Here is a 14,441-nt window from a genome sequence, read left to right on the forward strand (position 1 = left end):
CGGCACGGAGGGCAGTGTTATTCCAGCCGGACCTCACAGCCGCGATGCGGAAGTCGACTGCATAAGCAGCTGCGCTCCGGCGCCCCTGTCTCATTGACAGCAGCACGGCTGAAGCGGTCTCTCCTCTATTTGGGTGATCGAACACTGTTCTGAACTCCCTCACAAACCCATCATATATCAGAAGGAGCCGTGAATTTTGCTCCCAAAGCGCTGTAGCCCAAGCGCGTGCCTTGCCGCGAAGCAGATTAATGACATAAGCTATCTTACTAGCATCAGTCGCGTACATGACGGGACGTTGTGCGAAGACGAGCGAACACTGCATAAGAAAGTCCGCGCACGTCTCCACACAACCTCCGTACGGCTCTGGAGGGCTTATGTATGCTTCCGGGGAAGGTGGGAGGGGTCGTTGAACGACCTGTGGAACGTCACTGTTACGCACAGGGTCGACAGGAGGGAGAGCCGCAGCAGCGCCCTGAGGGCGCGCTTCCACCTGCGCGGCGAGAGCCTCCACCCTGCGGTTAAGGAGGACGTTCTGCTCGGTCATTAAATCCAACCGAGCCGTGAAAGCGGTGAGGATCCGCTGCAACTCACCGATCATTCCTCCTGCGGACGCCTGTGCGCCCTGTTCTTCCATTGGCCGTTCAACAGCCGGTTGACGCCCCTCGGGATCCATGACGCTGGCCGAGATATCCTGTTGGGAAAGTGTCGGTACACGGACCCACAACAGGGGGCGCAAAGGAACGGACAGTGGAGTAGGTCAAATAACAACACTTTACTGTTGTGAATGTGCACAACAAATACAACAGATTACAACAATAGATCAGAATCAATTCACAAAGGTGTCGTGTGGGCAGGCTCGAAGATAGGAGACACCTGTCCAAAGCAGAACCGGAACCACACGATTTCCTCCGCCACCAGACCCCGGGAATACTGGAGCCGCCAAGTCCCGAATTCCCAGGTGGCCACTGCCTCCGCGTGTCGGACCTGGTACTGCTGGCGAGGAACAAAACACAATTAAAGGTGGGCACGTTTGCACCCAGTAATCCGCACGGCAGGAAAGCTACCTCCACCTCTCGTCGGAAAAAAGGTCTGTTATCACTCACAAAAATCACAAAAGGTTACTGTCAAGCAGTCAGCTGAGAATATTACCTTCCAGGTAGAACGATATCTCGGCAAAGAGGTGGAGACGTCGTCCTGCTGATGTATCCCTGCTGATTGGTAACAGCTGTTGCAGGTGATGCGTGACAGCTGTCACCCTGGCTGCTCCTGTGAGGCGGCTGCGCCCTCTGGTGCCTGGAGCCCGCACTCCAGGCAGGGCGCCCTCTGGTGGTGGGCCAGCAGTACCTCCTCTTCTGGCGGCCCACACAACAGGCAGTTCTCAAAAACTAAATGTCCATGCTGGAAGGAGACAAGTGAGGGAAGCCACCAAGACACAATTCTGGAAGAATGTTTGACTTCTGTGAGTGGAGAAACTGAGAATAGTGCAACATTTTTATTTTTATCTTCATTTTACTTATAGTCCCAACTTTTTCTGATTTGTGGTTGTTTCTGTTGCATTTCTGAAATTACAGAACTACTATAAAGAAAAGTGTGAACATTTTATTGTGTTTTAAAACTTTGTGGAGCAAATGCAAACACCAAACTCTTATGAAGAAGGAAAAAATACACAGAAGTGCAGGAAAACTTTGATATAAACTGAACAGAACAATGCAGGCTGATTTGACTCCCCGTATTTTTTGTATAAATAAATCAGAAAAAATTAGATGTAACTCACTTTGAAATGAATAAAACATATAGCTGCAGCTTCTAATAACTTTGAAAAATAACAAAAATCAGCAGCTTGTATTTTTATTCTGACTCCAGTTCATTTTAGTGTGATGAAGTCATTTTTTTCTCCTCATCAGTCACGTTTTGTGCTTGAACACTACATTAAGCTTAAGATTGAAAAAATACATACCTTTGGAAAATAACAGCTGTTAAAGTTCAGAGTTCTCACCTGCTTTTTGTGATCTGTGCCTCTGAACATCACTGCAGCTTCTCCACAGCAGGGTTTTTTAACCCAAGAATGCATAATTTTTCCTCAGTTTATTTATATATTCTCATTTTTTAAGGATTTTGTTAAGGATATTTGACCGTTTATTTCATCTCATGATCTCATAAATTCAGTGTACGGTGTGCACATGGTGTGAACAGGTCGGTGCCATCAGAAAAACACCGGTAGAGAAAATACAGAGAAAAGTAAAGCCAGTTTCACGTGTTTTTTTTTTGTTTGTTTTTTTTACATGTTCACTCGGGTTAAAATCCTCTCTCTCTCTGCTCCGTGCTCGCTGTCTCACGTGCACTGATGGTTCTAAGCAGAATGTAACGTCTCGTGCCTCCATTCGCAGTCTGCAGCGAGTTGACTCCATGCGCACGCACGCACACACACACACCGACAGCTGAACAAGACGGCCAGTTTTAATCGGCCGTCTTATCCAAGTTTGAACATTCAAATGACGGCAAGCTCGCTGCCTAAAACTATGAATTGAGAGAAAAACAAAGACTTAAATAAAATAAATGACTCGTCGACTAATAAATTAGTTGTCGACGGTTTTATTAGTCGGCATTGTCGTGACTAGTCCACTAGTTGTGGCAGCCCTACTCTGTGCACACAGCTGCACCGCGAGAGCTCCTCTCCCCCACCGAGTCTTGGTGATTAAATTACAGCCACAAAGAAATAAAATAAAATAATGTTAAAATGAGTCTGTTTTGTTTTTGTGTCCAGTGGACGACTCATTAGTAAGTCCCTTCGGCTGCTCCCTTGTTTGCACTCGGGGTCGCCACAGCAAATCCAAGGTGGATCTGCATGTTGAACTGGCACAAGTTTTATGCTGGATGCCCTTCCTGGCGCAACTCCACATTACACGGAGAAATTTGGCAGGGGTGGGATTTGAACCTGGAGCCTTCTGAACTGAAACCAAGCACATTAACCACTGCAACGTGCAAAGTGAACCTGAACTACAATACCCACAATGCTCCCTGCGTTGACCGGCCAATCACATTTTGTGCTTAATGATGTCATCAGCAAGCGACAGGCAGTCACTCTGCTTTGTGGCTATAGACACACAACAAACGGACTAAAATGTTTGATTTTAGGGTTTACAAACGTTTTAGACCGTTAAACTTTACCAGCAAAGACAATGTTATCGGACTGAAAGTTATCAGAACTAAATTTATCAGAAGATAATTGGTCCGATGATGGTTTAAAACTTATCTGAAAACTAATCTGATAGCAAAACATTAGCTTTGATAATTATCTGCTATTGGATTAGCTGAACTGTGCCCACTACTGCATGTGAACTATGATGGTGCTGGGCTGTAGGGGGTTTAACATGAGTTTCTAACACTGTTATCAACAGTTTAAAAAGGTTAAAAATTGAAATGTAACTTTTGGGAAATTTATAGTGGTTTACTGTGAAAGTGGTAACCATTTCATCCCTAATATACAAGAAAATCAGGTATAGAGAGAAACAAAAAACACACAGATAGCCTCTGTGTATGTATGTATGTATGTGTATGCATGTTATAAATGAAGCATGAGAAACTAGAGCACTGCGCTCGTAGACCGCAACCCTCCGCCAACACTAGTTTCCAATTCCACAAAATTTTACCTTTGAATAAATTTTCAAGGTCAAAGTCCTGTTAGAAGTCAGTTGTCATAAGCTAAAATAGAATACAAAATATAGATCAAAAGGACTTTTCAATGTTAAAATCAAACATCCACTAAATCCGCAATACGGATCAGATGCAGATCAAACCTAGTCTATTAATTGAGAGTGCCAGTGTGCACTTCATTGTCACAAATGAGAGTGATTGAGGCACTTTTGATTGACATATAATGCAAAACGTAGACCAAATGGATTTTTCAATGTTAAATTAAAATGTCCAAAAAACCCACAATTCAGATCAGATCTGAATCAAACTTTGTCAGGTGATAGTGAGTGTCAGGCTGCACCTCACTTTCAAATATGAGAGTAATTGGAGCATGTTTGATTAAGATATGATGTAAAAAAATATTAAATGGGGTTTTCAATGTTAAATTTAAATGACCACAAAATCTGTAATCCGGATCAGATCCAGATCAAACTTTGTTAGTCGATAAAGGATACCATCCTACATAAGGCTGTCAAATATAAGACATTTTTATCTGTTTTGACAGAGTTATGAATTTTTGAAAATTCACTTAATGTTAAAGATAGGGATTTTTCCAAATTTCCAAAATTTTTCCTGACTTTGCCCCTTAACTTATGACCTTGAAAACTGAATCACATCTTGCCTATCAGGATATGAACCTTCAGTAAAAAATTTCATAATGATATATGAAACATTGTGGGCTCCAGGCTGTTCACAAACAAAGAAACAAACAGGGGTGAAAATATACTGTAGGTAAAAAGCAGAGAACTTAACATTAAAGCAGCAAGACTTTAATGATCCAGTGCTACATCACAGAAAATTTAACTTGATGCCTTAATCAGTGAGTGTGCTGATGGCTGAGCTTATTGCACTCAAACAAAGCAGTAGAGTCAGCATGAGGATGTGTTAATGCAAAACTAAATGCCAGGAGTTTTCAAGGAACACAATAGCTAAGCAATTTCACCAAAAAAAAAAAAACAAAACAACCCTCACTTTGACATATTCAAATGCCTCCACAAGCAGAGATATTAAACACATTTACAGAGCTGCGATTAAGCTGCAGTGTCAGTATGTGATACAATATTTCATATGAATTATTGAAAAGCACCTTATTGTCCATCATTATTACAAAGCTAAGATACATCATCTGTGGTGTCGTTTCTAAATCATGTGTATGCATATAAATCATACATACAGCTTTTCTCACACATGAACTGCTATCTATTAAAAAAATGAATGTGCATACATTTTCCAGAGTAAGTCAAGCCTGGAACGGTAAAGTGGAAATGAAAAATAAGGAGCGATGTATTTTTAATATAAAGCAGTTAATTGTAAATAATTGTAAATTATTGAATCTGTACTAAACTTTATCAGCCCGCTTTTTATTATTGTTTACTCTTGTGTGTATTGAAGTATTGATTATAGGTGCAGTACTTTATTTTTGTTCTAGAAAAAATACTGCATAGGCATTGAGGTGATTTATTACATACAGACCCTACACTGGCTGTAGCCTTTAAAGATTATATTCACTGTTTGATACGGATGTAGATTCATGAACTGTCCAGCAGGTTCCAGTGATAATCCGTCAAAAATTATTAATAACGGAAGCAGAAAATCCCAAAAGCTGACTTCACACTATGTATAACATCCTCAAATAAAACCCAGTCTGTATGGAGACTCAAATAAAATCCAGTCATCCGGTCATAAAAAGGAGGCCTCCCAAACACCGAGGCTAACCTGATCTTCTTGCCTTATTAAAGAAAGACACAGTGTCGAGGAGGAGGAAGAAAGAGAGGGACACACTGTTACCAGTGCAGGGAAGATCATGCACCAAAGAACAAATTCAGATTTGGCAAAGTGATGGCACATGTGCCATCACTTTGATGTGTCATCACTTTGCCAAGGTCTGGAAGAAGACCCAAACTGTCACCCTCAGATGAGAAGAAATTGGCTAGAATATTCAAGAACAACCCAGGAACCACCAAGGCTCAGGTCTGTCATGACCTGGAAACTGCTGGAACACCAGCATCAATGTCCACAGTGAAGTGAGTTTCTGGAGTACGACCTCCAAATTCTTCAACGCCACCTCAGTTCAACAGCGGTTGAAACTTGGCCACAATTAGGGTAAGTGTACCCATTAACCCCACTTTCAACTTTGATGTCAGTTTGCAAAAAAATGAAAATATATATTTTGCCATCCATTACTTCATCCAGTCAAATGATTTGTTACTTCTATGACATTTGTTATTGCATAAAAATCACATTTTCCATTGCTGAGTTAGTCCGGCCCAAAAGTATACAGTCTCAGGACCCCTGACTAGAAGACAGCCAAAACAACCTGTCAGATTTCATTCATTTTCAGCAGTTTTCAGACACATCTTTGGTAAGTATATTAATATTATGTCAAATAAGAGGTAAATGCTTTTGATTTATAAGTAGTATTTTGCCAAATTATACGATTCCCCTTCAAATGGAAAGATTAGTTTTATGAGCTAGCAAACATAGCTGATCTCATGCAAACACGCTACAAATATTAAGCATTTTGTTATTCATTTAACATTGATATTTAGATAAATGCACAATAAACTTTTTTTTTTTTTACAGGTGGGCTTAAATGGTACATCCCATCAAAATGCATGCGAACTACAGTGAAACATGCTAATATTCAACAACAAAAACTTTATATTTCTGAATGTGTGCACAGTAGTAACTGCTGTAATGTTTGATGCAAACTATAGTTAGGCTCCATGCATAGTTTTGTGAGCATATCTTACATTTTTTTTTAGTGTTCTTCAAGGCAGAACCATTTAAGCCCAGCGTGCTCCATTTAAGGCCACCTCATGTATTTCAATAGAGAATTTCTTCTAATACAAGAGTCAAAAGTGTTTAAAAGTAACAGTTCACTGTGTGACTTTAAATTACTGAACTGCTTTACTAGATAGATAGATAGATAGATAGATAGATAGATAGATAGATAGATAGATAGATAGATAGATAGATAGATAGATAGATAGATAGATAGATAGATAGATAGATAGATAGATAGATAGATAGATAGATAGATAGATAGAATGTAAATTTTAATAAGTAAATATAAATGTACATATTTTTAAACATGTTCACTGTTATCTAATAAATATATTGCTGTTTATTTTTAATTGGATTGCCTGAACTGCCTTATTTTTTAAAGCCACTCATGATGCACACGCTGTTCCATCATTCCACCCTGGCAAAAGAATAGTTCAAAGACATTAAAAGACCAACATTACCATGAAATTCATGCCCATGTTGACCATATGTAAAGTTCTGACCACAATATAAGTGACCACCGCAGTGAAAAAAAGCTGAGAAATCCAAATAAGCTGGAGTGCATAAGCAGGATAAGTGGGACCTGATGACAGCGGTGAACTGCATGAATCATTCCAGAGAACTTCAAAAGAGAACTTTATCTCCTGCTGAAAAACAATAAAGCCTTCAAACATGCACTGTATCACTTAAAGATAAAAGACTTACTGGCTGCTTGAATGCGGGCTTTACGGCTCACTACCAGACCAAAAGAATTCTGGGCCATGCACTCGTAGTCCCCCTCGTCAGATGATCCATCAGATTTGGTCCTCTGGAAGTGGCCAATCAGAAGTGAGCCATTGACAAAGGTGGTGTGGTACTGGTTCTGAGTTAGAAGCAGGCCGTTATGCCTCCACTGGGTGGTGATTGGCGGGATTCCGTCCACCTGGCAGTGGAGCATGAGTGGCTGTTCCTGAACAGCGATGACATCACTGGGCTCCAAGGTGAAGGAGAGCTCCGATTCGCATGTCACACCTGAAGCAACACACAAACACAATGCAAATAACTACACAAGTACGCATTCCCATTCAGGGTCATCACGGGGAACTGCATCGGTTGTAAAGTAACGTGAACTGTCACAGATAAATAAACATAATGTCAGGTTGCTGGCAGTAACACACCAGGCCTGAGAGCTCACAAAAAAAAACATCGAGTGAGTTCACGTCAGGCTACAGTTAAAGGGAATTCCCTGGTTGCCACGTGTGCATGCACCGAAGTGAAACAGCAGCATAAACTTTGTCATGCTACAAGTATAGTTTTCTGTTGCACCCATGTATCAGCAAAACAAATGATGGTCAACACTTTAGAAGAAGTATAAAAAGTTCAACTTTTCCCTATGTGTGGTTTGCAAGGGACAAAAAAATAAAAGAGATGGGCTGGAGGATAATAAAGGATGTAAACAGCCTGGCGTGAGTCTATACTATAATAGAGGAGCTTAGTTCACCCTCTTGGTGTCATGTTTCAGTTGCTGATGAACTGAGCACAACGACTCTGCTCCGGGCTGTGGAATCTGGTGGAAGGGGGCCCATGGAGAGCAGTGAAGGTGGTGTTGTGTGTGTGTGTGTGTGGGGGGGGGGGGGGGGCACAAGGGTCAAAATAGAGTGCAACCAACTTCAACCCACAAATTCCTGCAGAGAGACAAAAGCCCTCAGGTACAGACAAGGCACTCCTTGACGCACTGCTACATGAAGAACACATATGATTGTAACGCCAAAAAAAGAAAAATCCCCCTTCAACTCTTTTTGTTGTTCCCTTTATTTATGTTCACCTTCCTGTTTTTATCTTGAGTGACACTGTCGGCCATGTCTGCCTATCTGTGAGATCTTTAAAATGCAAAGAGTAATTTCAGTCAAAGCTGTGGTCTAAACTCAGTAGACCATCCTCTCACAACACAGGTCATGTCAAGTTCATGGTCTAAGGCCAAGGTCAAATCAGAGGTTATCATTTGCTCTGTGCAGCGATATCTTCAAAAGATAACAATTTCAATCAAACTTGATGGATAAACTCAGTGGACCATCCTCTCAGAAGTCAGATCATATCAAGATCATAGGTCCAAGGTCATGGTCAAATGAGAAGTCACAGTCTACTGTCTGCAGCAATATATTCAAAACACAAAGAACAATTTCAATCGAACATGACGGATAAACTCGGTGGACTATTGTCTCACAACCAAGGTCATGTCAGTGTCATAGGACTAAGGCTGAAGGTCAAATCGAAGGTCATCTAAAATACATTAATAACCATGTCTCTGGAACTACATGGAATATTGAAATGTGTTTTTTTGCATACATTTCTGGTCTCCTGGAATATGAAATATATCAGAAATTTTACCTTCACAGACATCACATGATTACAAAAATTATCTGGCAGCAACAAGATGTATAAATTGTCTAGGATACCTTGCACTCAAACTGAAAACTGTATCCTACACATGAGAAATGGATGCTGAGGTCATAAAAAAAAGAACTAGATAGTCTTTCCAACCTTCATTTCAACAAAGGAGTTTAGAATGTTTGTCTGTCGGCTTTTTATTATCAGCTTTGAAAGCTCTCATGTAACATTAATCACCGCTGACAGCCCTTGCAGCAATGTGTACAATGTGTCAGGCTGCCATTGATTTTGGGTTATTAAAAAGCTTTATTGATGATGCATGTACTTATTCGTGACTGCAATTAATCCATTTCTCCTGTTACCTAGAATAATACCTTTGCTTTAATTAATAAGTTGCATGCTGCTGGAGAGACACAGTGACGGGTTCATGCAATCCTGCGGTCTGGGGATCGAAGAACCAGTAAAAACAAGAGTTATAAAGGTCAGAGAAAATCATTTTGTACACAACACTAAGTCGTAAGGAAACTGTAATGAGACAAATGAGACATGAAGACAAAAGAGCAGGAAATTACACCTGCGGACAAAGAATACGAGCATATAGAGAGCGGAGTAGTGGTGTGCAATACTGCAAGATTTGGTATCAGATTGATACCAAGTAAATACAGGGCCAGTATCACCGATAGTGATACTTTTTAATATTAAGGTGGATGCATCATCAAATTGCTAAATCTAAATTAATTTTCATGACCTTTGAGTGTTTTGTGATTTTTCCTTTGGATTATTTGGTTAAAACCCAGGTCAGAATTTTGGCAAAATATATAGGTAAATATAAAACACTTGCTACCTACAGTAAAATTTGGAGGTGGTTCCATCATGCTGTGTGGCTGTGTGGCCAGTGCAGGTACTGGGAATCTTGTTAAAGTTGAGGGTCACATGGATTCCAGTCAATATCAGCAGATTCTTGAGAACAATGTTCATGAATCAGTGGCAAAGTTGAAGTTGCGCCGGGGCTGGATCTTTCACCAAGACAACAACCCTAAACACTGCTCAAAAGCTACTCAGGCATTCATGCAGAGGAACAAGTACAATGTTCTGGAATGGCAATCTCAGTCCCCAGACCTGAATATTATTGAAAATCTGTGGTGTGATTTTAAGCGGGCTGTCCATGCATGGAAACCAACAAACCTGAGATGTTTTGTAAAGAAGAATGGTCCAAAATACCTTCAACCAAAATCCAGACTCTCATTGGAAGCTACAGGAAGCGTTTAGAGGCCATTATTTCTGCAAAAGGAGGATCTACTAAATACTGATGTATTTTTTCTGTTGGGGTGCCCAAATTTATGCACCTGTCTAATTTTGTTTAAAGAATTATTGCACACTTTCTGTAAATCTTATAAACTTCATTTCTCTTCTCAAATATCACTGTGTTTGTCTGCTATATGATATATTTAACTGAAATTCCCAATCCAAACAGACACTGATTTATAAAGGAAAATCTTGGAAATCATAAGAGGGGCCCAAACTTTTACATACAACTGTATGATATATATTATCGATACCAACATTGGCATCGATATTATCGATACTGTATGTGGATCAATCTGTCCACCACGAGTGCAGCAAGAAAGCAGCTAGAGAAACTACTGTGCATATCTGCAGAAACAGATATCTGCAGAGAGTGTGCATGCATGAATGTTCACACAGTTAGATAAGACATGTACAAATGGAACATAGTCATCATCTTAAGGCTTTTTTTCATGCAAGACAAAGCCAAACTACAACGCTGAATTTTAGTGACTGAAAGCAAAGAGAAGTGTGGTTCACGTTCTGGCTGCCTATTGACAGATAAGCATAGCGGGCATAAAGGTTGACTGCAACAGAAAAGTAAGGATTGCACAGCAGCAACTGACACACAGATGTTTCTAGCACCACAAACGTTTGTGAGCACACAACACACAAATTTCCAACAAGCAGTGAGGATATGTTAATAATGCCGTATATAAAAATTGTATCACAGCTCACTGTGGCTGCGGCGGCTGTCTAAGCCATTCTTACGGTGTTATTAGTTACTATGACTACTAAGTGCAATATCTCCTCAGACTGTGCTTTCAGTCTCAAGTCTTATACAGTAGATGGCTTCTATTTCTTTGTTGTTTGTGTACATAGTGTATATAGCCATTTGTGCCTGTGCATGCTGTGACCTTATGTCTGTATGTTGGCCATTTAGCGTAGTATGTAGGAAGTCTTTGTCTGTGCTTGTGGCTTGCTGCTATAATGGATAAATTTGTTTTGTGGGATGAATAAAGCATTATCATATCTTTTCTGTGCATAGAAATATACTGACATTTTTTCAAGGGTCGTAATAAATGATGCAAAGTCTATATATTGATTTGGAATGGTGTACGAGTCCAGAATGTAATTATCAGCACCCATTGTTCATTGTTGCCACATAATATTCACAATTTCTTCAAAAATATTAGTCCTATCAATGTTCCATTTTGGCGACATTCATCCTTGACCCAAAATACATAAGCATACCAAACGGCAAACGTCAGCTCTTCCCGGTTTCTACATGATCAAAGGTACACGCATGCACACATACACGTATACAGAGGCCACTCGGCTTTTAATATATAGATTATATGATCTACCACCCCCTGCTGGAATGGCGTGAGTCCAGAGTGGAATCATTAACATCCATTGTTCACTGCTTTTAGAGAATATCTCTAATTTCTAAAAAAAAAACTGGTCCTATCAACTTTCCATTTTCGTGGTGTTAATCCTTGACCCAAAATACAAAAGCATACCATATGTTAGCTCTCCCCAGTTTATCCATGATCGAAGCCATACACATGCATGCACACACATAGAGGCCACTTGCCTTTTAATATATAGATTATTAGATTTAACAAATACTCATCCTGACCTGCATCACTGAGCCAAATTTCAAATTTGAGCAATGTCTTAGCAAGGTATAATCCACAATAACAGCTTCCATCACAATCCATGAGTTCCGTGTGGTATGGCTGCATGCATTAGCTTTTCAAGTATCGGTCCCCTGGTGGCCACAATTAAAACTAAAAAACGCCAAATGTAAAACTACCCCACGGTTTTAATGAAGTGACCCTGTGCAAGACATTTCACCTTGATACACAAAAACTTTGTCAAAAGATTGCATATAAAAGGTTGTCAGAGTCTTGGCCTCTTTGTGGCCACAATTAGAAAAAAAAACGGCCCAACACTGAAGTTGTCTGAGAGACATGATCTTTTGTATCAAGTTTCATCTTGATACACAAAGTCTTTTTCAAGCTATCATGTACACAAGGCTTCAGAGACTCAGCCCCCTAATGGCCAGATTTAAGGCACCTTGACACTTGCACGTGTTTATCCCCCGCACTGCTGCGCAATTCATTGTGCCAATGCAACCCACTGTGTTCCGCTGGATGCTGCGCTTTGTGCCGCTGGACGCTGCATTATATAAAATAATGGTTTTGCAGCGGATTAATCATTTGCTCTCAGAGTTTGGCCGATGAAACCACCTCGAATAGCTCCAGAATCACAGAGGAATTTTGTGCAGCTGCAGCTGTTCTTGTGCGCTTCATGACGTGGAGAACCCATTTGGAATTGTCTAAATGTGATGCTGTGACACAGTGCGCTGATGCAATGACTCACAGTGACACACAGTGTTTTTGAATTGTTTGCGGAATGTTCACGTGTAGTTCACAAAGTTAATTTGTGCCAGAGATTTTGAACATTTCAAATTTTTCTTTGCGCATGGCAGATTGCATACCAGTGCGCAGATCAAATTTGTGCAAGTGTCAAGGGACCTTTAGGCTTAAAATGAATGCTGCATTGATGTTGTCAGTGGTCTTAAGTGCCTTTCACGCCAAAAGTGCCAGCTGTAGCTTTTTGCACTTTCAGACATGCAGAAAACACTTGCCACTGAAGATTCAGCGTTTTCTACATCACCATGTTTCTGTTCTGGCTGCTGGTGGAACAACACCAAAGGTTGCTGTTTGTGTGAACACACAGCAAAAAGCAGAAGAACCGCTGGAGTGTATAATATAATATTGTGTATAATTTAAAAGCATTCACTAAAATAATAAAAATTCATGTTTTTGTAATTACTCTGTAGTGATTATGACACTGAAAGTAATTACATAGTCAAAGAGAATGGAAATTAAATGCTGGAATTATTAAATTAAAAAAAATCATCTTGACCACATGTACACTAATCATGAAGAGTAAATGAAATGTGACTTTAACAAATATACTTGAATCTTTAACAGACAAGCTGCAGTAATTGTCACATCACTTCCTCTTGTGTTTATGATAAGCATTTCTCTTTATTCACTGTATCTGTTCTGGCTGAATGCAGATACATATGAATTAATATACACATTACTTTCATGCTATTGTTTCAGGTAGGTTTTCCTGGAGCTGCACTCACTTTGGTTTTGATTAGGTTGGCTTTGTGTTTTTGTTGTTGTTTTACAACACAGATATTGTTTATTCAAGTATGGCAGTGGTAGGTCCATGACCTATACAGGATCTAGGCGCTCCCGCCATCACGAGCCTCCCAGCTGACTGGGTTATAGCAGTGAGTAGATGGAACTCATTAGCCCTGTTAAGGCGGTCCACCTAGGGGAAGGAAAACCCTGATGTTAAACCCCCAGCCTGGGTTACTGCCCCCGTGCCTCCGAGGAAGGTTCTTTAGCCAGAGGCTAGGAGAAGGTCACTCTGATGTAAAACCTACAGCCTGGAGGTCGCCACAGCCGTCTCAGCTTGTCTGTGCCACTGTGGAGTGCCACCTTGCCTAAAGAGTGGAATTGGTGTGCGCGAGCTGATCCCCACTATAAGCAACAAGTGCAGGCGGGAAGGAAAGCCCTGCAGCGATGGGAAGAGGCGAAAACAGCAGGTGCATGATGGCACTGGGAGCTGCAGTCTCGATCCTGCATGCAGGCAGCTCAGGAGCTATGGTCGTTTGATTGCTGACCCGAGACAACAGCATCATCCGGCAGGGCCCTGGGTGACCAAGCAGCCCTGTTTAGGGATAGCCCTGCTTGCTCCACATGGAGACAGACCTAGAAAAGGTGGTCTAAACATGGCTTGTCTCACTAGACCCGGTTGGCTCACCGCTGCCAACGGGCATCACTACACACGGTACGAAAAGAAAAACAAAGAACCTGAAAATTGCGTGCTGGAATGTACGCACAATGATGGACTCAGACAATAGCGATCATCCTCGAAGACGCTCAGCCTTAGTCGCCAAAGAGCTAGCAAGGCTTGACATAGACATTGCTGCACTCAGTGAGGTGCGCTTTCCAGACCAAGGGTCACTCACCGAGGAAGGTACAGGCTACACACTGTTCTGGTCAGGGAAGGCTAAAGAAGATCGTCGACTCTCAGGGGTCGGGTCCATGATTAAGAGCGCCATAGCACATAGGTTACACAGTTTGCCAGTTGGACATTCTGACCGACTCATGTCACTCTGGCTCCCCATCAACAAGAAGGATTTTGCCACTATTGTTAGTGTGTATGTCCCAACCATGCAGGCCGACATCGGAGTTAAGGAGGCTTTCTATAGCGATCTG

General features: G+C 41.1%; 1 protein-coding gene across 1 annotated transcript in view; it reads right to left on the reverse strand.

Annotated features, from left to right (window-relative positions):
* The window catches only part of igdcc3 (immunoglobulin superfamily, DCC subclass, member 3), a 217,182-nt gene that overhangs the window by 189,063 nt on the left and 13,678 nt on the right, over window positions 1–14,441 (reverse strand). The window contains exon 2 of the mRNA XM_034191657.1: window positions 7,186–7,491. Coding sequence (XP_034047548.1) covers window positions 7,186–7,491 — 306 coding nt within the window. The remainder of the gene's footprint in view (window positions 1–7,185; window positions 7,492–14,441) is intronic.

The sequence above is a fragment of the Thalassophryne amazonica genome, chromosome 2 (assembly GCF_902500255.1).
Source record: "Thalassophryne amazonica chromosome 2, fThaAma1.1, whole genome shotgun sequence".
NCBI lineage: Eukaryota > Metazoa > Chordata > Actinopteri > Batrachoidiformes > Batrachoididae > Thalassophryne > Thalassophryne amazonica.